This window comes from Rhinoderma darwinii, chromosome 1 (assembly GCF_050947455.1).
Source record: "Rhinoderma darwinii isolate aRhiDar2 chromosome 1, aRhiDar2.hap1, whole genome shotgun sequence".
NCBI classification, from domain to species: domain Eukaryota; kingdom Metazoa; phylum Chordata; class Amphibia; order Anura; family Rhinodermatidae; genus Rhinoderma; species Rhinoderma darwinii.
The window spans coordinates 303329350-303356884 of record NC_134687.1 but is presented as its reverse complement, the minus strand read 5'-3'; the positions used below and the strand labels follow the sequence as shown (position 1 = coordinate 303356884).

Below are 27535 nucleotides of genomic sequence, written 5' to 3'. Positions count from 1 at the left end.
AAAGCCGTCATCGAAGTAGTCCTGGCATCTGACGTAGTCCAACGACCAAACCTGTAAGAAAACACACAAAAAAAAAGATTAGTAACAGGTGTTAGGCTTAGATACAGGGCCCATGTGTGATATTGTCTGTGGGACCCTGTATCTAAGCCTACCACAAGGCTTAAAGGGGTTGTGCAGCCCCTAAACATTGATGGCCTATCCTCAGGATAGGCCATCAATAGCTGATGTGTCGGGGTCCGTCTCCCGGGACCCGCCAATCAGCTGTTTTGAAGGGGCTCACACTCGTACGAGAGCTGCTTCCCCTTCATTTCACTCACTCGCTCACACTGTGAATCGCCGACACCGATTCACAGTGTGACCATTCCGGGTGCTGCGGCCCCTTCAAAACAGCTGATTGACCGGCTCCCGGGAGTCGGACCCCGCCAGTCAGGGCTACTAATCTTACCTTCCTCTTCAGCCACGGCGGAAGTTCTGTCCTCTCGATGTTGTGCGCGGCGCATAGCGCTGTGACGTCTTGCGCTGCGCACAGCGCTTGACGTTAGTACCTCCGCTGCGATCCGGAACCAGGAAGGTAAGTACAGTCTGTTACTATAGTAACAGGGGCCCGCGGCCCGAGTTACTATAGTAACTTTTTATTGATGTGGTGCGGGGGGCTGTGGGCCCCCCTGGCTTCGGGGCCCGGTCGCAATTGCGACTGCTGTGACCCCTATAGCTACGCCAGTGGAATGCACCCCATGAAAACTACAATGAATTCCTCAAGGTGTCTAGTTTCCAAAATGGGGTCACTTTTGTGGGGTTTCCACTGTTTTGGCACCACAAGACCTCTTCAAACCGGACATGGTGCCTAATAAAACGGAGGGCTCAAAATCCACTAGGTGCTCCTTTGCTTCGGAGGCTGGTGCTTCAGTCCATTACCGCACTAGGGCCACATGTGGGATATTTCTCAAAACTGAAAAATCTGGGCAATAAATATTAAGTTGCGGTTCTCTGGTAAAACCTTTTGTGTTATAAAAAAAAATTGGTATAAAAAGGTTTTTCTGACAAAAAAAAAATGTAAGTTTCACCTCTACTTTGCTCTAAATTCCCGTGAAACACCTAAAGGGTTCATAAACTTTCTAAATGCTGTTGTGAATACTTTGAGGGGTCTAGTTTCTAAAATGTGGTGTTTCATAGGGATTTCTAATATATAGGCCCCTCAAAGCAACTTCAGAACTGAACTGGAACCTAAAAAAATAAATAAATTAGGCAATACTTCGCTTCTTACATTATACTGATAATGAGCCGTGCCCACCCCGAGATGACCCCAGTTTTGACCGTTTGTATAAATGGAGACCCCTATTAGACCGTTTCAGTGCCCGGTTTTCCCAAGCATATACCCCCTGAGAAGTGTATTTCTATTGATGTGTCCTTAGTAGATTTTAAAGGGAGGGTTCAATTCCGCCAGTACCTGCCGGGTAAGAGGGCAAGGTATGGCGTGAAGATGTATAAGCTGTGCGAGAGTGCATCAGGCTATACCTACAAATTTAGGATATATGAAGGGATGGACACCAGTATTCAGCCCCCAGAATGACCCCCCCTTACTGGGAGTTGATGCAAAAATTGTGTGGGATTTGGTGCACCCACTGCTGGACCAGGGTTACCACCTCTACCTGGATAATTTTTATACCAGCGTCCCACTCTTCAACTGCCTCGCTTCCAGAAGTCATGCGGCACTGCTAGAAAAAATCTGAGAGGCCTCCCTAAGACACTGCTTGGGCAAACACTCTGAATGGGTGAGAGCAGGGCACAATCTAGCAGCAACATATTGTGTGTCACGTACAAAGACAAGGGAGATGCCACACCAGTACCAGTACAGAGACCCCCAAACCAGACTGCATCCTGGACTATAATAGGTACATGGGAGGGGTGGACTTGTCAGATCAAGTCCTGAAGCCCTACAGTGCCATGCGGTGTGGTATAAGAAGCTGGCCGGGCACATCATACAGATGGCATTGTACAACGCGTACGTGCTACGTCGATGTGCATGCCAGACGGGAACTTTCCTGGAATTTCAAGAGGTGGTTATCAAGAAACAAATTTTTAGGGACCAAGATGGGGGGGCACCCAGTACTTCTGGAAGCGGGGCCACACGCATCGTACCAGGGCAACACTTTCCAGGAGAAGTTCCCCAAACTGGCAAGAAGGGAAAAAGTCAAAAGAGGTACAAAGTCTGCTATAAGAGGGGGATAAGGAAGGACACAATATATCAATGTGATACATGTCCCGAGAAACTAAGGCTCCGTATGAAAGAGTGCTTCAAAATGTATCATACATCCCTTGATTTTTAATTTACCTCAGTTTTACTTACCCTGATGCACTCCGCACAGCTTATCCCCCCTCGTCTTTCCCTTCTGAGCCCTGCTGCGTGCCTAGGCAGCTGATAACAGCCACATTGAGGATATTGGCGTACCCCTGAGAACCCACATTGCAGTTTATGGGGTGTATGTATCCATTCAAAATGCTTACTACACCTCTAGATGAATGCCTCAAGGGGGTAGTTTTTAAAATGGGGTCACTTCTTGGGGTTTCAACTGTACTGGTACCTCAGGGGCTTCTGCATACATGACTTCGCACCAAAAAATCCCCAGAAGGCCAAATGGTGGGCCTTTCCTTCTGAACCCTCCCATGGGCCCAAACGGCAGTTTATCACCACAAATGGGGTACTGGCGCACTGAGGACAAATTGGGCAACAGAATGGGGTATTTTATTTCTTGTGAAAATAAGAAATTTTCAGCCAAAACTACATATTATTGGAAAAAAATAATTTTGTTTTAATTCCCAGCCCAATTCAAATAAGTTCTGGGAAAAAACTGTGGGGTCATAATGGTCACAACACCCATAAATTAATTCCTTGAGGGGTGTAGTTTCCAAAATGGGGTCACTTCTGGTGGGTTTCCATTGCTTTGATACATCTGGGGCTCTGCAAATGCGACATGGCACCCGAAAGCCAATCCAGCAAAATCTGGACTCCAAAGAACAAATAGCGCTCCTTTCTTTCTGAGCCTTCCCATGGGCCCAAACGGCAGTTTATCACCAAAAATGGGGTATTGCTGCACTCAAGACAAATTGGGCAACAACATGGATTATTTTATTTCTTGTGAAAATAAGAAATTTTGAGCTAAAACTACATATTATTGGAAAAAAGTTTTTTTTTTTTAAATTCCCAGCCCAATTCAAATAAGTTCTGTGAAGAAACTATGGGGTCTAAATAGTCACATTACCCATAAATGAATTTTTTGAAGGGTGTAGTTTCCAAAATGGGGTCACTTCTGGTGGGTTTCCATTGCTTTGATACCTCTGGGGCTCTGCAAATGTGACATGGCACCCGAAAACCAATCCAGCAAAATCTGGACTCCAACAAACACATGGCGCTCCTTTCCTTCTGAGCCCTCCCATGGGCCCAAACGGCAGTTTATCACCACAAATGGGGTATTGCCGCACTCAGGAGAAATTGGGCAACAAAATGGGGTATTTTGTTCCCTGTGAAAATAGGAAATTTTGATCACAAATTACATCTTATTGGAAAAAATTTCATTTTTTAAATTTCACAGCCCAATTAAAATAGGTGCTGTGAAAAAACTGTGTGGTCAAATTGATAACAACCACCATAAATGAACTCCTTGAGGGGTATAGTTTCCAAAATGGGGTCACTATTGGGGGATTGCTACTGTTTTGGCACCTCAACACCTCTTCAAACCTGGCATGCTGCCTAAAATATATTCTAATAAAAAAGTGGCCTCAAAATCCACTAGGTGCTTCTTTGCTTCTGGGGCTTGTGTTTTAGTCCACGAGCCACATGTGGGACATTTCTAAAAACTGCAGAATCTGGACAATACATATTTAGTAGTGTTTCTCTGGTAAAACCTTCTGTGTTACACCAAAAAAATTGAATAAAATTGAAATTCAGCAAGAAAAATGAAATTTGCAAATTTCACCTCCACATTGCTTTAATTCCTGTGAAATGCCTGAAGGGTTCAAAAAAATTCTAAATGCTGTTTTGAATACTTTGAGGGGTCTAGTTTTTAAAATGGGGTGTTTTTTCAGGGTTTCTAATACATAGGCCCCTCAAAGCCACTTCAGAACTGAACTGGTACCTTAAAAAAAAGGCTTTTGAAATTTTCTTAAAAATATGAGAAATTGCTGTTTATGTTCTAAGCCTTGTAACGTCCAAGAAAAATAAAATAATATTCAAAAAACGGGCTCTGAGCCTTAAGGCCCAAACTAGGCTGCGTCCTTAAGTGGTTAAAAGGAAATTACAATCATTGTCTGGCATGGTGACACCATTTAGTAAACTACACCCCTCAAGTAATTAATCTAGGGGTGTAGTAAGCTTATATATCACACGAGTGTTTCATAGATTTTATTAGAATTGGGCCGTGAAAATGAAAAAAACTTTTTTTTCCCAAGAAGATGTAGTTTTACTTGACATTTTTTTATTTTCACAAGGAGCGCTGGAGAAAAAGCACCCCAAAATTTGTTCCACAATTTCTCACAAGCACGGAAATACCCCATATGTGATTGCAAACTGCTGTTTAGGCACATGACAGGACTCAGAAGGAAAAAAAAGCGCTTTTGGAGCACAGATTTTGTTGGATTGGTTTCTGGGTGCCATCTCGCATATGCAGAGACTATGAGCTACCAGTACAGTGAAAACCCACAAGAAATTACACCATTTTTTAAAAACTACATCCCCCAGGCATTTATATCTACTTCAATACATACATATTTCATCAAGTGTTAAATATCGGAATTCATCTCCAGCATGAATGTGGGCTGGGTAGTCAGAGATGGGTCCCTGTGTCCTCACCATGGCGGTTTGTAAACAAAGCCACTGTGCATGTCAATTCTCATCTGATCCGTCGCTAAAAACAATCATCCTCCAAACACACCAAGTCGAACAGATAATGGAGCTACAATGGTGCATCTCTTGCAGTCTTCATAATAATTCCTATCTCTAACCCATATTAGAAACAGGGGATACAGGACATACAGGTATCTTCGCTTCCTACGCAACCGACCTTCAGCTAGATAGGTGCAAAGTGGCACGTACCTTGAACTACATGTGTATCTTTCTTTTATAGTGTATTTTTTACCTGACAAACATATTGCCCTTGATTAGATTGTTGCAGTTGCAACAATGTAAGCATGGGTAAGTAGCCATTTTTGGGGGAAACAGATATGTTTGAGAATCTTTCATTTTGTTACCTATATCCGAATATATCACAGTTTTTTTTATATTCTTATTCCTCCTGTCTGTCATCACAGGTGGATTACTGAATTCGACCAACCTCTCTCCAGGGGTCCGCATTAGCAAGCCCCACTCACTACGTATGAGATTCTACCACTAAGGGGATTGTAGTTTGACAAAAAAGAGATTATTTTAGGCTTAGTATGTCTATCTCTATTAGAGTAGGTGTCCTTCCTTAAGACAGAATTAATTTGGCACTTATAAATAATGTCTTTTTTTTATCCCTTAGTTTTATGAATTTCGCCGGGAAAGTGTTGACCTGGTATAATACGGGCACCCTCGCTTCCAGCAGATGCATTTGGGCCCTCCCCTTCCTGGTTTCCAAATATTAGGGCCTTGATCAGGGCCGGCGTCAGCACCTCGGGGAGCCGCCGGTTGCTGACGCTGCCGTCGTCATGGCATCACTGTCCATTTATGGACAGTGATGTCAGGAGGAGATAAGAAGTCCCAGGCAGAGCACTAAAGGCGGCTCTGTTCCGGGACTCCGTCTCTGGGGAAGTCCTGACTGTCAGGGGCTTCCCCAGACACAGAGTCCCGGAACAGAGCTCCTTCTAGCGCTCTGCCTGGGACTTCTCTCCCCCTGACATCACTGTCCATATATAGACAGTGATCTCAGGAGGAGAGAAGGCGTCCCAGGCAGAGCGCTAGAAGCGGTACTGCTCCGGGACTCCATCTCTGGGGAAAACCCCTGACATCACTGTCCATATATGAACAGTGTTGTCAGGAGCAGAGCAGTGTCCCAGGCAGAGTGCTAGTAGTGCTCTGCCCAGGACTTTGGCTCTGGGGAAACCCCTGACATCACCGTTCATATATGGACAGTGATGTCAGGAGCAGAGCAGTGTCCCAGGCAGAGTGTTAGTAGTGCTCTGCCCGGGACTTTGGCTCTGGGGAAGCCCTTGACATCACTGTCCATATATAGACAGTGTTGTCGGGAGCAGAACAGTGTCCCAGGCAGAGTGGTAGTACCGCTCTGTGTGGCACTACCTGGGAGGTGGGCTGTGTGTCACTACCTGAGAGGGGGCTGTATGGCACTACCAGGGAGGGGGGCTGTGTGTCACTACCAGGAAGGTGGGTTGTGTGGCACTACATAGGGGGGCTGTGTGGCACTATCTGGGAGGAGGGGGCTGCGTGACACTACCTGAGAGCGGGAGCTGTGTGGTACTACCTGGGAGGGTGGCTGTGTGGCACTATCTACAGAGGGCACTAAATTCATGGCGGTACAAACTGGGGGCCTAACTTCTATATCGGGGCATAAACTGGGCTTAACGTCTACATGGGAGCACAAAGTGAGGTTTTCTGCCATTTTACTGACGCCGTGAGTTACCCCACAAAGGGGTCTCCTTAGTCTGTGTCATCCAAGGGCCCACATAAACCTGGAGCCGACCCTGGCCTTGATAATCGCCTCTTGAAACAGAAGAAATATTCCCCTCTGGCCTGCCCATCGGGATGTTTTTTTCATCCCCACTTTACGAGAGCCGTTTTTCGTTGACATAGCCATAAAAGGAACTTTTTTGCGGGGCAAGCTGTCGTTTTTATTAGTACCATATACATGTGAATTTTTGATCACTTTTTATTCCAGTTTTTGGGAGGCAAGGTGGAGGCAAGGTGATCAAATAAAAAATTCTGACATATATATATTTTTTAAATATGCCATTTATCGTGCAATATAAATGACATGTTAATTTTTTTCTGTGGGTCGGTAAGATTACAGCAATACTAAATTTATATAGTTTTTTATGTTTTGCAACTTTTTCACAAAAAATACTTTATTAAAAAATCATGTTTTTGTGTCGCCATTTTCTAAGTGCCATAATTTTTTTTCATTTTGCCTCGAGGAAGCTGTGTTAGGGCTTGTTTTCTTGCAGCACTGGCTTTGGATACTTGTGACTTTTCAATAACGATGAGGAGTTAGTTAAAAGTAAACAAATCAGTGCCAAAATTGGTGTTAGGGTATGCTCACACGACCTATATTGAGCCATTTACGGCCCGAAAAATGGCTAAAAATACGGGGGCTAAACGCCTCCAAACATCTGCTCATTGATTTCAATGGGAAAAAACGGCATTCCGTTCCCACGAGGGTTTTTTTTACGTGCCCATTTTTAAAAATTGCCGTGTAAAAAAGTACCTCGTAAAAAGAAGTGCATGTCACTTCTTGAGCCATTTTTGGAGCCGTTTTTCATTGACTCAATAGAAAAATAGCTGCAAAAACGGCTGTATAAAATGCAGCAAAAAACGCTAGTTGCTTAAAAAACAGCTGAAAATCAGGGTTTCTTTTCCCTTGAAAACAGCTCCGTATTTACACACGTTTTTTGTTAAGCGTGTGAATATAGCCTTAATGTGTCAACCCTAACTATTATCTGCTAAGCACTAAAATGATCTGTTTAACCTTTGCAGATTGGCCATGCAAAATTTTTGCCTCTATCCACATGTAGCGGACGTTTTTCATCGTGGATCTCACTGCAAATCCGTGGCATAATTCACAAGTGTAACATGCAGATTTTATCGCAGATTTCACCCTATGGATTGCAAAGGGTGATGTCTGCTTTGAAATTCTGCAAGATATTCGCAGCATGCTCTAAATTCCACGCTGATTTTTTTCTGCTATGGGTAGGAACACACTAGGTGTAAACACTGCAGATTTTCCACAACAGATTTCATTGCGCAAAATCTGCAGCATAGTACAGAAAAATCTGCAGAAAAAAAAGTTCATAAATTGACCTGCGGTGCGTTTTTTAGAGCCGCAGAATGTCAATTTATGCTGTGGAATCGTTGCTCTTCTGTTGCGGGTTTTCCCTATTTAATTAAATGGGAGGTAAAACCCGCAACAAAGAGCTATATGTTGCGACTTTTGCGGCGGAAAAGTGATAAAAAAACCCAATTTTTTTATTTGAAATTAATAAAAAAGTTTATACTTACCCCTTGTCGTTTCATCCCATGTCACTGCTGCAGCCAATCAAAGGCTATAGTGGTCACATGGACTACAGTGTCATCCCAGGAGGCCGGGCTATGGCCAGGGTAAGTATAAACTTTTTTTTAATTATTGCTGCAAGGTTTTAGCAGCGGTTTTTCTAACAGAATTACATGCAGCTTCCAGGACGGATACGCTGTGTACTTTTACGACACGTATCCGCCTAGTGTGTTCCTACCCTAAATGTGGATAGGGTTTTGAAAACCCATCCACATATATTGTACTGTAAATTGGCGCAGACATTTGGTGCCGAGTCTACACTGAAAATCTGTGGCTCTTCCGTTATATGGCCTTATTAGTTAGAACTTTTATTCATTCTCATGTGTCTAATGTATAACATTACTTGCTTACTTAGCTCTGGAAACGTGAGATTTTTAAAAAAAATAAAACTTTGGCCCAAAAACATGTTCTATGTATATATGTTGCTGTCATTTTGTTTTTCATTGCTGTATAGAGATGCATTAATAGATTAGGTATGGAAAATAAAGTAAACCAATTAAGCAAAAAAGATGTTACTTTAACAGAATACCGTTCCTTTACTAGGACCATTTGAAGATGCTTTAAAACTGCATGAATCTGGTCAATCAGGGTCTCAAAGACGGGAAGATCAGTGGCCAAGTCCGCCAACTAGAAGAGCTCCAGTTGCCCCCACAGAAGAACAACTCAAAGGAGAACCATGGTATCAGGGTAAAATGAACAGGAGGGAAGCAGAGAAGCTTCTGCAGAGAGATGGTGACTTCTTGGTGAGAGACAGTATTACTAACCCAGGCCAGTATGTACTAACTGGCATGCACAGAGGACAACCCAAGCATCTCCTGTTGGTAGATCCAGAAGGAGTGGTAAGGAACATCCTATCTATCTATCTATCTATCTATCTATCTATCTATCTATCTATCTATCTATCTATCTATCTATCTATCTATCTATCTATCTATCTATCTATCTAATCTATCTATCTAATCTATAGAAAGGTAGAAGAAAAAAACAGCACTTCTATTTGTATATGTTGGTGCTATGCGATCCCGACCTCGATCCAACGGTCCTATAGATATATGTAGAAATGACCACAGCACTCCAAAAGTTGATGTCAAACAAAGATGTGGTTTATTATTCCATGTTTCGGAGACAAGCTACGTTTCAGTCCTCTCACAGGACCTTTTTCAAGCTCGAGCTTGATAAAGGTCCTGTGAGAGGACTGAAACGTAGTTTGTCTCTGAAACATGGAATAAACCACATCTTTGTTTGACATCAACTTTTGGAGTGCTGCCGTCATTTCTACATATATGTATCTAATCTATCTATCTATATCTGAAATGCAGTCACTATAAATTATAGTTACTAAAAGATAGAATGTGCTTACCCTTTTGTCTATATGTCATTTATCTTTGTGATTGTACGCGATGCAAATGACAATCACTTCTTTAGCCTTCTTTCACATCTGCGTCGGGACTCCGTTCATCGATTCCGTCTGAGCTTTCTGTCAGGGGAACCCATGAACTATAGGTTTTTGTTTGCATCACCATTGTTTTCAATGGTGACAGATCCGGTGCAAATGTTTTCCATTTGTCCCCGTTGTGTAAGGGTTCCGTCGTTTTGACGGAATGAATAGCGCAGTCGAAAATGATGGAACCCTTACACAACGGGGACAAACGGAAACCATTTGTACCGGATCCGTCACCATTGAAATGAAAACTGATGCAAACGGAAACCTATTGTTTCCATTTGTTTCAGTTTGAATTTCATTCATGAGTTCCCCTGACGGAAAGCTCAGACGGAACCCATGAACGGAGTCCCAACACAGATGTGAACGAAGCCTTATCCCGTAGAACCTCAATAACATGCACTGTATTCTATTACTGAAACGACTTTGAGATTCTAGAATCGTATGAAGTAATTACCCGTTCACTATTCACATACTTCAATATCGGTTGCTCAACATTTACATGATTCAAGTTAAAAGGCAGTCTTCATTGCAGAATTTTTATTATAGAATATGAGATGGTGTCCTAGAGAAATATAATACATATCAACCACAATCATATTCTAATGAAACAAATTTTTTTCAGCAAAAAAAAAAAAAAATGGTTTTAGGTTAAGATAGAATGAGAATGAGAAAATAAGACTTTGACAAGGTTATGTTCAAGCTTACAGCACAGTACAATCTATCTGAATAGGGCTTTACAAAATCCTCACATTCTGTGGAAAAATCCAGGGGGATTTGAAGGAATAGATTTCTTGCAGATTTCACACATTGCAGTGCAAAAAGTGAAGTCCATGGCAAATCCCCACCAAAATACACGTCACACATGTAGATGTTACGGTGAATTTGCAGGCCATATACAGTGCAGAAAATATGTTAACATGGCCTTCTGGAAATATTTTTGTAGAGTAAACAATTCATTATTCATATACTACTGAACTACTGCAAAGGACTCCTGTCTGGTCTCCTCCTAGCAAGACTTCACCTCTCCTAGTTGCCACTAGATCATCCATTCCCACCATTCTTCTCCTGCTACGTGACATGTATGGGGTCTCACTTGTAACATTGTGGTTCAGTTCCAATTATAGCTGCTATAAATAAAATCCACATTGAGGCAGATACAGTTGAGGCCAGAATTATTTGGACAGTGACACAATCTTCATGATTTGGGCTCTTTTTGCCACCACATTGGATTTAAAATGAAACAACCAAGAGTCAATTGAAGTGTAGACTTTCAGGTTTAATTCAAGGGGTTGAACAAAAATATCCTGTGAAACATTTAGGAGTTACAACCATTTTTCTACACAGCCTCCTCATTTCAGGGGCTCAAAAGTAATTGGACAAATGAACATTACCATAAATAAAATGTGTTTTTTTTAAATATTTTGTAGAGAATCCTTTGCAGGCAATGACGGCCTGAAGTCTGTAACCCATGGACATTACCAAACGCTGGGTTTCCTCCTTTGTGATGCTTTGCCCGGCCTTTACTACAGCTGTCTTCAGTTGTTGCTTGTTTGTGGGTCTTTCTGCATTAAGTTTTGTCTTAACCCCTTAATGACCAGGCCATTTTGCACGTTAATGATCAAGGATTATATTTTGTTTTCTCACGGTCGCATTCCAACAGTCGCAACTATTTTTTTTCCGTCGACATAGCCATATAATGGTTTGTTTTTTTGCGGGACGAGTTGTATTTTGCAATTCCACCATTTTTGGATGCATATAATATATCGATTAACTTTTATTAACTTTATTTTAGGAGAGAATTTAAAATAAGCAGCTATTCCAGCATTCATTTTCACGTTATAAATTTACGCTGTTATCTATGCAGCGTAAATAACATGTTACCTTTATTCTATGGGTCGGCATGGTTACGGGGATACCAAATATGTATAGGTTTTATATGTTTTCCTACGTTTGCACAATAAAAACCCTTTTAGAAAAAAATTACTTGTTTTTGCATCGCCGTATTCCAAGATTTTTCCGTCAATGTGGCCGTATGTGGTCTTGATTATTGCGGGCCAAGGTGTAGTTTTTATTAGTATTATTTTTGGGTACAGAGGACTTATAGATGATCTTTTATTTTATTTGTATGGGGGGAATGGGAGAAGAGAAATAATTTTTCCGTTGTTTTTTTGCGTTTTTTTTGGACGGCGTTCATCCAGCAGTTTAATTAATGCATTAATTTTATTGTTCGAGTCGTTACGATCGTGGGGATACCCCATATATGTATGTGTAAATTTGTTTTGACCCTTTTACTAAATAAAACCACTTTTTGGGGAAAAAAGTGGTTTTATTTTATTTTGACTGTAATATGTTTTTGTTTTTTCATAAACTTTATTTAACTGCTTTACATTTAGTTTTTTTAGTCCCATCAGGGGAATTCACCATGCGATCTGCTGATCGCTTATACAATGCTTTGGTATACTTAGTATACCAAAGCATTATTGCCTGTCAGTGTAAAACTGACACACAATCTATCGGGCCATGCCTCTAGGCAGTTGCTGCCATGGAAACCCAACGGTGCCCCGTGATATCTTTGCAGGGGCGCCGATGGGGGTGACAGAGGGAGCTCCCTCCCTCTGTCAAACACATTAGATGTCGCCGTCGATATTGACAGCGGTATCTAATGGTTTAAACTGCCAGAATTGGAGTACGCTTCAATTCCGGCAGTTGGGACAGGAGCCAGGCTGTGTATAACAGATGTGCTCCTGACGCTGATCATGTGAGTACACTGGCAGTACCCACGCGATCATAGGACGGATATTCTATAATCAGGAAGACGGATAGAATAATTTGTCGCCAAGACCACCTCAACCGAATGGTTTGCTGTCTCCCTGGTGCCAGGGTTCGGCATGTGGTGGAACGGGTGGACAAATTGCTGGGAGGGGCTGGTGATGATCCAGCTGTCGTGGTCCATGTCGGTACCAACGACAGAATAAATGGTAGGTGGAGGAGCCTTAAGAATAATTTTAAAGAACTAGGCTACAAGCTGAAGGGAAGGACCTCCAAAGTAGTATTCTCAGGAATACTGCCTGTGCCATGCGCATCACAGGAAAGACAGCGGGAGCTCAGGGAGTTAAATGCATGGCTGAAGTCTTGGTGTAGAGGAGAAGGATTTGGGTTCCTAGAGCACTGGGCTGACTTTTCATTGGGGTGCAAACTGTATTCTGCAGATGATTTGCACCTAAATGGAAGGGGGTCCGCTGTGCAGGGGGAGAGAATTCTAGCTGGGGTGGCGGAGTATTTAAACTAGGGCTGAGGAGGGAGGTCAATGTAGAAAAAAAAGGGGTAGCCAGGTTAGAGAGGGGTCAGACTATATTGGTGGGGGGAGAAACAAAATGTGGGGAGAGGACTAGACAACAAGATAAGGAGATCCTTCCGTTACAAAACATCAGTGTAAATAAAAAGGCCCAATTAATGTCAAATCACATTTCTGATAATAAAAGTGAAAAACTGACAGGCAAGTTAAAGTGTATGTTCACAAATGCCAGAAGTCTAGCAAGCAAAATGGGGGAGCTGCAGGCCTTGATACTGGAAGAAAATATAGATATAGTTGGTGTTGCTGAAACATGGCTGGACTCTTCACATGACTGGGCTGTAAATCTACAGGGTTTTACACTTTTTCGGAAAGACAGGAGAAATAGGAAAGGTGGTGGTGTATGTCCGTATGTGAGAAATGATATGAAGGCGAGTGTGAAAGAGACAATAGTGGGTGAATACTGTGAGGAGGTTGAAACCTTGTGGGTGGAACTAGAAAGGGAGGTAAACACTGAAAAAATTACTTTTGGTGTAATCTATAGACCCCCCAATATAACTGAGGAGATGGAAGTTCAGCTATATAAACAGATGGAGCAGGCTGCACAGGCGGGTACTGTAGTGATAATGGGAGATTTTAATTTCCGGGATATTAATTGGTGTCATGGTTCAGCTTCAACTGCAAAGGGGAGACATTTCCTCAACCTGTTGCAGGAAAATTTTATGGGCCAGTTTGTGGAAGACCCGACTAGAGGTGAAGCTCTGTTGGATCTGGTCATTTCTAATAATGCAGATCTTGTTGGGAATGTCAATGTTCGTGAAAACCTTGGTAACAGTGATCATAATATAGTTACATTTTACCTATACTGTAAAAAACAAACGCAGGCTGGGAGGGCAAAAACATTTAATTTTAAGAAAGCCAATTTCCCCAGGATGAGGGCTGCAATTCAGGATATGGACTGGGAAGAACTAATGTCAAATAATGGAACAAATGATAAATGGGAGATTTTCAAATCTACTTTGAGTTATTATAGTGCAAAATTTATTCCTATAGGTAACAAGTATAAACAACTCAAATTAAACCCCACATGGCTTACACCTTCTGTGAAAGGGGCAATACACGACAAAAAAAAGGGCATTTAAAAAATACAAATCTGAGGGTACAGCTGTAGCCTTTGTAAAATATAAAGAGCTTAATAAAATCTGTAAAAATGTAATAAAATTAGCAAAAATACAAAATGAAAGGCAGGTGGCCAAGGATAGTAAAACAAATCCCAAAAACTTCTTCAAGTATATAAATGCTAAAAAGCCAAGGTCTGAACAAGTAGGACCCCCTAGATAATGTTAATGGGGAGTTGATCACAGGGGATCAAGAGAAGGCAGAGTTACTAAATGGGTTCTTTAGCTCTGTATATACAACAGAAGAAAGAGCAGCTGATGTAGCCGGTGCCAGTGCTGTTAATATATCAGTTGATATACTGAATTGGATGAATATAGATATGGTCCAAGCTAAATTAAATAAAATAAATGTGCACAAGGCCCCGGGACTAGATGGGTTACACCCTAGAATTCTTAAAGAGCTTAGTTCAGTTATTTCTGTCCCCCTTTTCATAATATTCAGAGAATCTCTAGTGACTGGTATAGTGCCAAGGGACTGGCGCAGCACAAATGTGGTGCCTATTTTCAAAAAGGGCTCTAGGTCTTCCCCGGGTAATTATAGACCAGTAAGCTTAACATCCATCGTGGGGAAAATGTTTGAGGGACTATATACAGGATTATGTGACAATAAATAGCATTATAAGTGACAGCCAACACGGTTTTACTAAGGACAGAAGTTGTCAAACTAACCTAATCTGTTTTTATGAAGAGGTGAGCAGAAGTCTAGACAGAGGGGCCGCTGTGGATTTAGTGTTTTTGGACTTTGCAAAGGCATTTGACACTGTCCCCCATAGACGCCTAATGGGTAAATTAAGGACTATAGGTTTAGAAAATATAGTTTGTAATTGGATTGAGAATTGGCTCAAGGACCGTATCCAGAGAGTTGTGGTCAATGATTCCTACTCTGAATGGTCCCCGGTAATAAGCGGTGTACCCCAGGGTTCAGTGCTGGGACCACTATTATTCAACTTATTTATTAATGATATAGAAGATGGGATTAATAGCACTATTTCTATTTTTGCAGATGACACCAAGCTATGTAATATAGTTCAGTCTATGGAAGATGTTCATGAATTGCAGGCAGATTTAAACAAACTAAGTGTTTGGGCGTCCACTTGGCAGATGAAGTTTAATGTAGATAAATGTAAAGTTATGCATCTGGGTACCAACAACCTGCATGCATCATATGTCCTAGGGGGAGCTACACTGGCGGATTCACTTGTTGAGAAGGATCTGGGTGTTCTTGTAAATCATAAACTCAATAACAGCATGCAGTGTCAATCAGCTGCTTCAAAGGCCAGCAGGATATTGTCGTGTATTAAAAGAGGCATGGACTCACGGGACAGGGATGTAATATTGCCACTTTACAAAGCATTAGTGAGGCCTCATCTAGAATATGCAGTCCAGTTCTGGGCTCCAGTTCATAGAAAGGATGCCCTGGAGTTGGAAAAAATACAAAGAAGAGCAACGAAGCTAATTAGGGGCATGGAGAATTTAAGTTATGAGGAAAGATTGAAAGAATTAAACCTATTTAGCCTTGAAAAAAGACGACTAAGGGGGGACATTATTAACTTATATAAATATATTAATGGCACATACAAAAAATATGGTGAAATCCTGTTCCTTGTAAAACCCCCTCAAAAAACAAGGGGGCACTCCCTCCGTCTGGAGAAAAAAAGGTTCAAGCTGCAGAGGCGACAAGGCTTCTTTACCGTGAGAACTGTGAATCTATGGAATAGCCTACCGCAGGAGCTGGTCACAGCAGGGACAGTAGATGGCTTTAAAAAAGGGTTAGATAATTTCCTAGAACAAAAAAATATTAGCTCCCATGTGTAGAAATTTTTCCTTCCCTTTTCCCGTCCCTTGGTTGAACTTGATGGACATGTGTCTTTTTTCAGCCGTACGAACTATGTAACTATGTAACTATGTAATATATCCGTCCTTTTGCGGGAACTAGCACCTGCACAGGACGGATATATCCGTCCTTCGTCATTAAGAGGTTAAGCAAGTGAAATGCATGATCAATCGGGTTGAGATCTGGTGATTGACTTGGTCATTGCAAAATATTCCACTTCTTTGACTTAAAAAACTCCTGGGTTGCTTTCGCAGTATGTTTTGGGTCATTGTCCATCTGTACCATGAAGCGACGTCCAAATCAACTTTGCTGCATTTGGTTGAATCTGAGCAGAAAGTATATCACTGAAACACTTCAGAATTCATCCGGCTGCTTCTTCCTTCAGTCACATCAATAAACAATAGTGACCCAGTGCCTTTGGCAGCCATGCATGCCCATGCCATCACACTGCCTCCGCCATATTTTACAGAGGATGTGGTGTGCTTTGGATTATGAGCCATTCCAAGCCTTCTCCAGACTTTCTTCCTCCCATCATTCTGGTACAGGTTGATCTTAGTTTCATCTGTCCAAAGAATGCTGTTCCAGAACTGGGCCGGCTTCTTTACATGTTGTTTGGCAAAGTCTAATCTAGCCTTTCTATCTTTGAGGCTGATTAATGGTTTGCACCTTGTTGTGAACCCTCTGTATTTGCTCTCATGAAGTCTTCTCTTTATGGTAGACTTAGATACTGATACACCTACTTCCAGGAGAGTGATCTTCACTTGGGTAGATGTTGTGAAGGGGTTTTTCTTCACCATGGAAAGGATTCTGCCATCATCCACCACTGTTGCCTTCCGTGGACGTCCAGGGCTTTTGGAGTTCACGAGATCACCAATGCACTCTTTTTTTTGAAGAACGTACCAAACTGTTGATTTGGCCACTCTTAACATTTGCTCTGATGGATTTCTTCATTTATTTCAGCCTAATGATGGTCTGTTTCACTTGCATTGAGAGCTCCTTTGACCTCATGTTGTGGGTTCACGCAACAGCTTCAAAATGCAAATGCCACGCCTGGAATCAACTCCAGACCTTTTACCTACTTAATTGATGAAGGATTAATGAGGAAATAGCCCATGCAGCCCACTAAATAGCTTTTGAGATAATTGTCTAATTACCTTTGGTCCATTGAAAAAGAGGCAGCTACATATTAAAGAGACTCTGTCACCACATTATAAGTGCCCTATCTCCTACATAAGGAGATGGGCGCTGTAATGTAGGTGACAGTAATGCTTTTTACTTAAAAAGCGATTTTGGTTTATGCTAATGAGCTTTCTTAATGCCCAAGTGGGCATACTTTTACTTTCGACCAAGTGGGCGTTGTACAGAGGAGTGCATGACGCTGACCAATCGGCATCATGCACTCCTCTCCATTAATTTACACTGCACTAGCGATATAGATATTTCGCTATGTGCAGCCACATACACAAACCCTAACATTACTACAGTGTCCTGATAATGAATACACATGACGTCCAGGCTGGATGGTCATGTGTATTCATTATCAGGACACTGTAGTAATGTTAGGGCTTGTGTATGAGGCTGCACATAGCGATATATCTATATCGCTAGTGCAGTGTAAATTAATGGAGAGGAGTGCATGATGCTGATTGGTCAGCGTCATGCACTCCTCTGTACAACGCCCACTTGGTCGAAAGTAAAAGTATGCCCACTCGGGCATTAAGAAAGCTCATTAGCATAAACTTAAATCGCTCCTAACTTTGTGAAAAAAGATCGTTTTTTTAAATAAAAAGCATTACTGTCACCTGCATTACAGCGCCGATCTCCTTATGTAGGAGATAGGGCACTTATAATGTGGTGACAGAGTCTCTTTAAGGAGCTGTAATCCCTAAACCCTTCCTCAAATTAGGATGTAAATACCCTCAAATTAAAGCTGAGAGTCTGCACTTTAAGCCCATATTGATTATATAACTGTATATTTAATATGTTTTGGCTAAAATGCCAAAACTTGTGTCACTGTCCAAATAATTCTGGACCTAACTGTATATGTTCACAACGTTCAGCCTCACATAATATGTGATCCTGGCCACCCTACCTGCCTACAGCCTTCTCAAGTGGGGCATTGCTAATACATGATCCAAGTCTTCTTCTGCTTTGCTTCAGGTCAGAACAAAAGATGTGCTGTTTGAGAGCATAAGTCATCTCATCTCCTACCATCTGCATAACCAGCAGCCAATTGTGGCAGCGGAGAGTGAACTTCACCTGCGGCAGGTGATTACACGAAGAGTAGCATCTTAGGTAAGAAAATATAAACTGGTGCCTAGAAATAGAAAACCAAGAGGCTTTCAATAAAAGAATTCAACCTAATAACCAAATCCTGAAATGTGAAGAGATTATGGATTATTGTGCATAAATGAGCCTAGATCATAAAACTGCACTGGAAAAACTACTGCACTGCACCACTGCTGGTACTATATAATTGTTGTCTGGTGGGCATTAAAGGGGTTTTCCAAGTTATTTTAAAAATTGGGTATACGGCACGGGATCGCTGAGGCCAGTGCTTGGCTGCAGCGATCATGTGGGTATACAGCGGCGGGGAAGATGGAGCAGCGGTGCTTGAACGACGTGGATCTGTGAAGTAAGTAATGGCTCTTCTTCTGCATCCCTCCTACATTGGACAATTTTGTAAATAACTCGGAAACCCCTTTAAGGGATAAAGAATAATACAACTGACTGTCACATTACTGTGAAGTTCTGGTTTTCAATCTCATTCCAGTTACTTAGAATGCCAGCTCTTCCCCCCGCTAAAGTTAAAAACTGATGTAGGAAGATGTTGAAGGGAAGGCAAGATGGACAGACCGGTTGATAAGGCGACCGTTGAACACTGAAACCTCACCTGCAAAGCTCTGGTGTAGTTGAGGCTTTGGCGTCTCCTAACGTCCGTTCTAAACTTGCGTCCTAAATAACTGAAGCTACACGTTAGAGAATATATCAGAAACTATATAAACAGTAATTCCTTAGTATACCTTAGTATACAAACCTAATACTTCTCACAGATGAGAGATCTTTCTACACTGATACACTGATACATTGTAGCAAACTATCAGGATGGGAAAGAGATTTGTTACCGATATATTCAGCTCATGTCAATCTTTGTCCTTGTTAAGTTACGGTGCAATATATAACCTGTTTGTATGCTATATATATCATTCAGGCTCACCCCTTGCTTGGAGATGAACATTTATCAAGAGGGGAGCACAGAGGAACTGCCCCTGAAACAGGTCGCAAAGGTGAAAACCACCATAAGGAACATCAATAAGTGACCCATTGAGTACTCTTCTCCCAGAGACTACGTCTTGCATTTATGTATAGCTCTACTATTGTACATTTGACCACCAGTGGGAGTAGCTGAGCCCACTGTGCTTGAAGAAGAGGATCACTCATAACACCGACTATACGGTTAACACAAAACTGTTGCCAGGTTTTTTGAGAGATTATCCAGCCTATGGAGCAAGTACAAGTGGGACACAATGTAACCCATCAAGGAGCAGCAATGATAACTATATATACAAATATGCATTTAACAGCCTGAACTATTTTAACATCAAGCCAATGTATTTCATTCAGTCTGTTTGACCTTCCTGCTGAAAAAAAATGGATCCTAACTGATATATTTAAGAGTTGAGTCTTCCAAGCATGGCTGACATGCAATGCAGCATTAAATCTGAGTCTACAACATATAAGGTGGGAATAATGTCACTCTTCCTTGATCTTTATGATGTATATGTATGCATTTCTTACATTTTATGAACATAAAGTAAAAGTTAGCACATAAAATGCTTCACCACACACCCTCTAGGCTGGGTCGCTGCACTACATTAAAAAATGAAACAGAATAGATAATCTTATTATATTGTTGTCGTATACAGATAAGGTTAGAAAATAAGATTACACGGGTTTTTAATTGCTAATGCTTACTGTCTAAGAATAGCCAGGTGAATGCCAGTACCCTATGGGCATGTTCATGGGCATGGTCATTTTGGTAATTTCACGGAGAAGTGATGTAAAACAATTGCAGCAGGAAGTTCAGTTTCTGCAATATTTACTTTTGCTACTGGTGACTTCAGTCCTATGGAATGAACTTTATAATCTGCTAATGATAAAATATGTGCTTCTTCTACAGTAGTTGTCACTGGGAAATCTGACAATCAGCACCTATGGAAATGTCTGTTTGAGTGACATGGTGCACTTTTTAGTGGTGGGGTACAGTACAGTGATTGGACGGGGCACTTCAAAGAAGGTGTCTAACTTAATCTCTACTCATTGCTTTTAATAAAAAATGTTTAAAAAAAAGTCCCTGGGACAAAAGTCATCATTTGTTCTATTTTCGAATGGAAATGCGCGTATTGCATGTGATGCTGTCATGTGTTAAGTGGTTTTAAATGGCAATCTACAAAACTAAATCTACCAGTGTGTATACACTATTTAGGACACATTTCAGGTGACTTTTCAGACTAAGCTGTCATGTGTGTGTATTTGAGGTATTACACTATTTCTGCCCATTATATGAGTTTCATTCTGCAATAATCAGGACGCTCTATTTCTAATTTCTATTTGTTCCTAAACTCAGATCCAGAGGAGGCAGAGACTAGCTGCTATTATGTCTCCCATACGCTGCATATAGTGAGAAGAGGAGATCCTGCTCCCCTTTCTCACACACGCACACACGGGCCAATTTCATAGAATGCCAATTAATCTATCAGTATGTTTTTGAGGTGTAGAATTTTTTTTTTTAAATGTGGGGGAATCCCTTGCAAACATGGATATAACATGCAAACTACATGTAAATTTGTCCCTGAATGCATTTGAACTTAGGCCAGTGATGCAAGGCAACATAGATTCTGTGTAAATACTAATCAAGGTTTCACACCTAAGTCTGTGTAATACACAATGCATTGCTAGAATAGGGTATGTTCACACGCTGTATTTTCAGGTGTATTTCGGGGTATAAACGGCAGCTGAACGCCTACAAACATCTGCCCATTGATTTCAATGGGAAAAACGGCTTTTCGTTCAGACGGGGTGGCTTTTTTTACGCCGCCGTTTTTAAAAACGGTGCGTAATAAAACGCTGCATAAAAGGAGCATGTCACTTCGTGAGCCGTTTTTGGAGCTGTTTTTCATTGTGTGAATAGAAAAACAGCTCCAAAAAATGCCTGGAAAAAACGTTTTTAGCTTCAAAAATGGCTAAAAATCAGAGTCTGTTTTCTCTGAAAACAGCTGCATCATTTACAACCATTTTTTACTTTTCATGTGAACATACCCTAACAGGCAACCCGTGGTTTTGCAATGCCTATACAATGCATAAGTCGATAATAGCCAGTTGATGTTAAAATTTGGGGCTATGTCAAACAGAGTGAGTTGCACAGATGTATGGTAACTGATGGAAAAGAACAGCAAGCCTGGTTTTCAGCTTTGAATGGCAGATTAGGGTTGTAAACTGTAGTAATTAGGTAGGAAGAATTGAAAGGCAAGAAAAGAGAGAGTGAGAGAGAGAGAGAGAGAGAGAGAGAGTCATGAGCAACAAAATGCTAAATAGTGACAAGGATTGTATGTATAAATAATGAAAGGTCTATATAATGTAAATGTAAACAGCCTGGTTACATATTACAGGGGATATTATTTTAAAGAAATCAGGTACAAATTGAATAGTACAATTGGAAAAGTGACTGTACAGTGGGAATTTCTATATATGTAAAGATCACAGCATTCCAGCCAAGGAAAAGAAAAGCATTATAAAGCATACCTTTTCTTGTATATACACAGTATATATGTATAGCGACTTGGTAAAAGGAAGAGAAAAAAGTGTCTAGCATGTACACGCTCTCTCCTCCGCCATGGACAGTATCTTACAAAGTCTAGTACTACATGTGCTGTTTCACAAAGCACTCCCCTAACTGTACTTTTTCTAGATTTTGATATAACCCAAATGCATTACTGCATAAATGACGTTCTTAAAAGCGGTAGGCTACACCTGATCGACCAACATGACCTAATCCATGCCAGCATAATGTTATTTTAATTCTATGAAAGCATATAATAGGTATTGTATAACTACTTCCATACACTTCCCATTGAACTGTGATGGTTAGATTTAGTGTTAAAATCTAATTACCTATGTGCTGCGTAATACTGTACATAGACAAAAAAAAGCCTATAATAGGTCATCACACACAAACCAATTTCTATTTCACATATAATTGTCTGCTTACAAAATGTTGATCAATTGATTGGAAATGTATTGCGTACCCAAGGTATATAGATATTTTAATCTGGCATATTCATTAGGTACAATTTTTTTGGCTAAGTAGAACAGCTTAACTAACGCTTGTTCACATCTGCATTGGAGGCTCTGTTCTCAGTAAGGGCTTATTTAGACGAACGTGTAATGCGTCCGTGCAACGCGCGTAATTTTCACGCGCCTCGCACGAACCTATGTTAGTCTATGGGGCCGTGCAGACTGTCCGTGAATTTCACGCAGCGTTTGTCCGCTGCGTAAAACTCACGACATGTCCTATATTTGTGCGTTGTTCGTGCATCACGCACCCATTGAAGTCAATGGGTGCGTGAAAATCACGCGCAGCACACGGAAGCACTTCCGTGGGACGCGCGTGATTCGCGCAACAGCAGTAAAAAGTATGAGTGAAAACAGAAAAGCACCACATGCTTTTCTGTTTAAAAACATACAAACAGAGTGTCATAATGATGGCGGCTGCGCGAAAATCACGCAGCCACGCATCATACGCGGCTGACACACGGAACTGTTAAGTACCTTTTGCGCGTGCAAAACGCCACATTTTTTGTGCGCGCAAAACGCACACGCTCGTGTAAATCCGGCCTCAGAGAAACAAAATAGAAGTCTTGCAGGTGTGATACCTTTTAATGGCTAACAAAAATAAATTATTTCAAACAGCAAGCTTTCGAGACTACATAGGTGTCACAATGGGGGGTGTGGACCCACTGGGCCGTACCGCGTAGCAGGCCGGCAGCTGGCCAAACAGGTAAAGTACAGAGTCAATAGTTCAGAGAGGATACCTGAGGCAACGTAGACAGTAGAAAGGCAGGCACAACTGGGACCAGGCAGCGGGTGGAAGTCAGCTGTGGTGTAGCGAAACAGGCGTGGAACGTAGTCCAATCTGGCAACAACTCGGCACGGCACTTAGAACAGGGAAGCACGGAAACAGGATACAGGATACAGGAACAGGGTACACAAGGAAACTGGAAGACACTAGGAGACCATTAGCACAACAAACTTCGGGTAACAAACAACGCTCTGGCAAAGAGCAAGGGGGCAGAGCCCTTTTTATAGCCCAAAGCATCCTGTGCTAGATTGCAGACTTCCTGCAATATGCGCGCACTGGCCCTTTAAGAGCGTGCATGCGCGGACGCGCGCGCCCTCCGGAGACAGTCTCATTATCCGGAAGTGAGTGTCGGCTCTTCACGGGAGGATGACGCTGCACAGAAGTCAGGGGTCCATGGCCACGGCCGTCGAGGGGTAAGTCAGAACGACGGCCCGTGGCCATAGACGTTACAATAGGTCTCTTCATTAGGCATGGTATAATAAAACATCTGAAGAAACACATATATATATATATATATAGACAACATAGCAGAGACCCAGTGTAATTAATGGTCATTAAAAAACCAAGATTTCAACAGAATTAGCTTGGAGGGTAAAGGGGGTTTTACAAAGGTCGATTATCGGCCAGACGAGCGTCCATAGAACGCTCGTTGCCGATAATTGCCCTGTGTAAACAGGGTAACGATCAGCAGATGAACGAGCAAACGCTGGATCATCTGCTGTTCGTATCGTTTTGAAAAAGTAAAAGATTATCGTTGTTGGCAGCACATGTCCCTGTGTAAACAGGGAGATGCGCTGCCGACATCATAATAATGTATGGGGACGAGTGATCGGAGTAACGACCGCTCATCCCCATCCATAGCTCCGTGTGACAGGATGTCTCGTTGATCGGCGCATCGGCCGCTAATCAGCCGGTGTAAGAAGGCCTTAAAGTCCTTAATTGTTTATCATGTAAGCAATGTGAACGTTTTAAAGGGATCTTGTCATCAACATCTTACCTGTCAATCTCGCCTGACCCCTCAATGGCCGCAGCTGTCCAGAGTTCGCTCCTGTTCTCTTCTTTCCTGAAGTCCTCCTCTGTCGGTAAATGTAGTCGTTTAAACTCTTCCCGCCTTTTATGGTAATTATTTTTCCCTCTGGGACACAGCTTCTTAACCCCGCCCACCGCCGCCACCTGTCCGGCCCTGACTGGTTAAGGAGCTGTCAATCAAAAAGTCCACTCTGAGACGCTGGAGGAATGAAAATCTGACTCTTTTCAGATGAAGATTTGACTCTTTTCTGATCATTTGCATACGGCGTGGGACCACTGAAAAACGGAATACTAAAGGTACAGAGTCTACTTAGAACATATTTATAGCTTAGATGACAATGATTTTTCACCCACTTTCACCAGGTATTGCTGGCTTTACAGCTAAAATGCTGGTGACAGGTTCCCTTTAAGGTCTCTAAATTGATGTTGGATCAGAGAGCTGATGCCCCCGCTATCTCCAGAGCAGATACCTTAGATGTTGCAACATGACATAAATCCTTGTGACAAATTCACTCCTGTGTTAAGTGTATCAAAGACTGTCTTAAATTTGTATTCCCAGAACATTCTTTCTCTTTAAGATTTGAAATGGTCTTTTACTATAACAACTTTCATATGTTCTTCGCTGTGTCCTGGTCTTCAAAAATGTTTAGCCACAGATAAAAGTGTCTTGTGCCACAAACCTTAGGCCATCCCTCCAGGGCAAGTTTCCCTGCCAGCAATCCCCAGTCTACAATAAAATAGGTATTTTTTTTTCAGCAGAACAGAGATTCTAAGAGAAAAAGCCACATGGACTGTGATTTTTAGCCTTGGAGTGCTGAAAGAGAAATGCTCTTACTCCGATTGAGCAAGCATCAACCTCCAAGAAGAACAGCTTATTTGGATAAAGATAATAGAGAACCAAAGCCCAAGAAAGTCATGTCTTGAGATGGCAGAAGACTTGAATTGCATAAACTGGCCAATCCCCGTTTTTTGCTCGCTTTCAGATTAACCAAAGTTAAATGTATGGGCTTCTGAAGACTCACGAGAAGAACTTTAAGTCTCTGGACTGCACCTGAGTCCAGGAAGGTCATACTGGCCTTTTAACGAGCATGGGAAGTCATGGTTCCAAAAAATAGAATTTTATCATCGGGGAAAGGAAGTGTCTGGCCTAAGGTGATCTCCCCTCTCTTTCACCTAGGCCTTGGTGCTTTTCCGGCTGCACAAGACAAACAGGACAATTGACACAGAGATTACTTTTTTGGAACGAGGCATGTGACTAAAGTCATATGGTGTCTTTGTTCCTCTGCTGACAACACTGTACGACCCATTTGCCTGGGCTTGTCTGGAGCAGCAACTGGTGGATTATTAATAGACGAGGGAAATGTTGAGTATGATCCTTTTCTTGAGACTTCTCCTGGAACTAGAATTCCCACTCATGGAGCCAGGGAAATCAAATCATCCAACGCAGAAGGAATGCTACGACCCGCCAGTTCATCTTTGATATGGCTAAATAAACTTCATTGTACCTGTAAAGGATCTGCCAGACACAGCTTCTGTGTCGACGCCCGTGGTTAATCAGTCTGCATCTGCTCCTAGGTCTGATAGAGTGACTCGATCTGCTGCCACTCAGGCTTTTAGGCTGAGGAGTGGGAGAACCTATCACAGCCTGGCCAGACGGTTCTAGCTCCCGCCCTCGGTCTATGTATACCTCCATTTGCTTCTTGTCTTTGCCTGTGATTCTCTCGTTTCCTGGCTCTGCTGTTCCAGCTATTACTATTGACCTCTGCTCATATTGACCCTGGCTTTACTGACTACGCTCCTGCTCTGCGTTTGGTACCTCGTACACTCCTGGTTTGACTCGGCTCGATCACTACTCTTGTTGCTTACGGTGTTGCCGTGTGCAACTGCCCCATTTCCCTTAGCTTCTGTGTACCCTTGTCTGTTTGTCTGTCGTGCACCTACTGAGCGTAGGGACCGTTGCCCAGTTGTACGCCGTCGCCTAGGACGGGTCGTGCAAGTAGGCAGGGACTGAGTGGAGGGTAGATTAGGGCTCACCTGTCTATCTCCCCGCCCCGTCATTACAGTACCCCTCTAATTCAGATGCCAGAATACGATTTTTGACAGCATATTGGTCGATGGTGGAAGCACATTGCTTGAGGCACAGAAGAACATAGGCAACAGAAGAAGTATGACCAGATTTTTGAAGACCCACCGTAAGGAAGCCAGAAAAAGGTGAACAGGGATGACAGCACGTTAATATGGGGGGGGGGGGGAGCCCATACCAGAGTCTCTCCAGCAAGCAGGAAGTGATGTTGACCACTTTTACTCGGTCCAAGTAGAATTGCTGATTACAAAGTTCAAAATGATGGTGCACTGGTAGATAAAATTACAGGAGTCGTTAGGGTCACCATTAAACCAGAAAGGAGCAGGTAGATGCAGTGCTGGTATCGAGATGGCAGGCACAAGAGGAGCAGTTACCACGGCTGTCTGCTGAAACACGGATTCTGTGATTTTGCCAGAGGTGCGTGATGTAAAACATATAAGCAAGCTATTATTCCCTGGAGTTCAGGGACAATCTCTTATTGGCAATTTCCTTGCTGTGTGAATTGGTTGGCAAGTTCATAGATGTCTCCTGGTAGAGGTGTAGACATTGCTGCACATTTGGGATCCATGGCTTGCAGATGCTATTAGGACTCTCAGCAGAGAAGTAAATACTTTAAGGTCCAATCAGCTTAGGGACTGACTAGACTAGGGTAAGGTCTAAGTAATCTCCCTTTCTGTTGAATTCCCTGGTCACAGTCCCCAGATTAGTCACTGATTGGTGGGGGGTGTACTGTAGTGAAAGTTGCCAGGGGTGATCAACGGATTTGAAGTCACAAAGTAACAAGCTAGAGAATGAGACAGAGCATAGTCAGAAGTCAGGTCAGGAGATGATACCAGGAGAAGAACCACAGGAACCAAGTGACAAATCCAAAGCACGAGACAGAAATGTAATCCAGGGACAAGGCCAAGGACAAGATCAGAGTCAGGAATAGAGTTAATAGGAACAATTGTCAAACAATGGATGTACCTTAATCTGCAGGTAAGGAATGAATGCTGGGGTCTCCTTTAAATAGGCTGCAAGGACTGACATCAACCAGCCGTGCCAACCTGACGCTACTGGACAGGCAGAGTTGGAGGACCTGAAGATAAAAGCTGTCTGGTTACCTAGCAACTGGATGAGGCTGCTGGCTGGTCCGTGTCCACTTGGGGAGATGCGCCGCTAGAACCAGGCTAGGTGAGTTACAGGTGCATCCATTTTTAAATGTCCTTGAAAACTAAGCAACAGTTTCCGAGGATCAGTCAAGGTGACAATTCTCTCTAAATCAGAATGACTATAAGGTGCC

General features: G+C 42.3%; 1 protein-coding gene across 1 annotated transcript in view; it reads left to right on the top strand.

The window, feature by feature from the left end:
- SHC2 (SHC adaptor protein 2) overlaps nt 1-20320 on the top strand; it is a 74100-nt gene extending 53780 nt beyond the window's left edge. The window contains exons 11-13 of the mRNA XM_075851127.1: nt 8799-9094; nt 18164-18298; nt 19215-20320. Coding sequence (XP_075707242.1) covers nt 8799-9094; nt 18164-18298 — 431 coding nt within the window. The 3' untranslated portion in view covers nt 19215-20320. The remainder of the gene's footprint in view (nt 1-8798; nt 9095-18163; nt 18299-19214) is intronic.
- Nucleotides 20321-27535: the final 7215 nt, after the last annotated feature.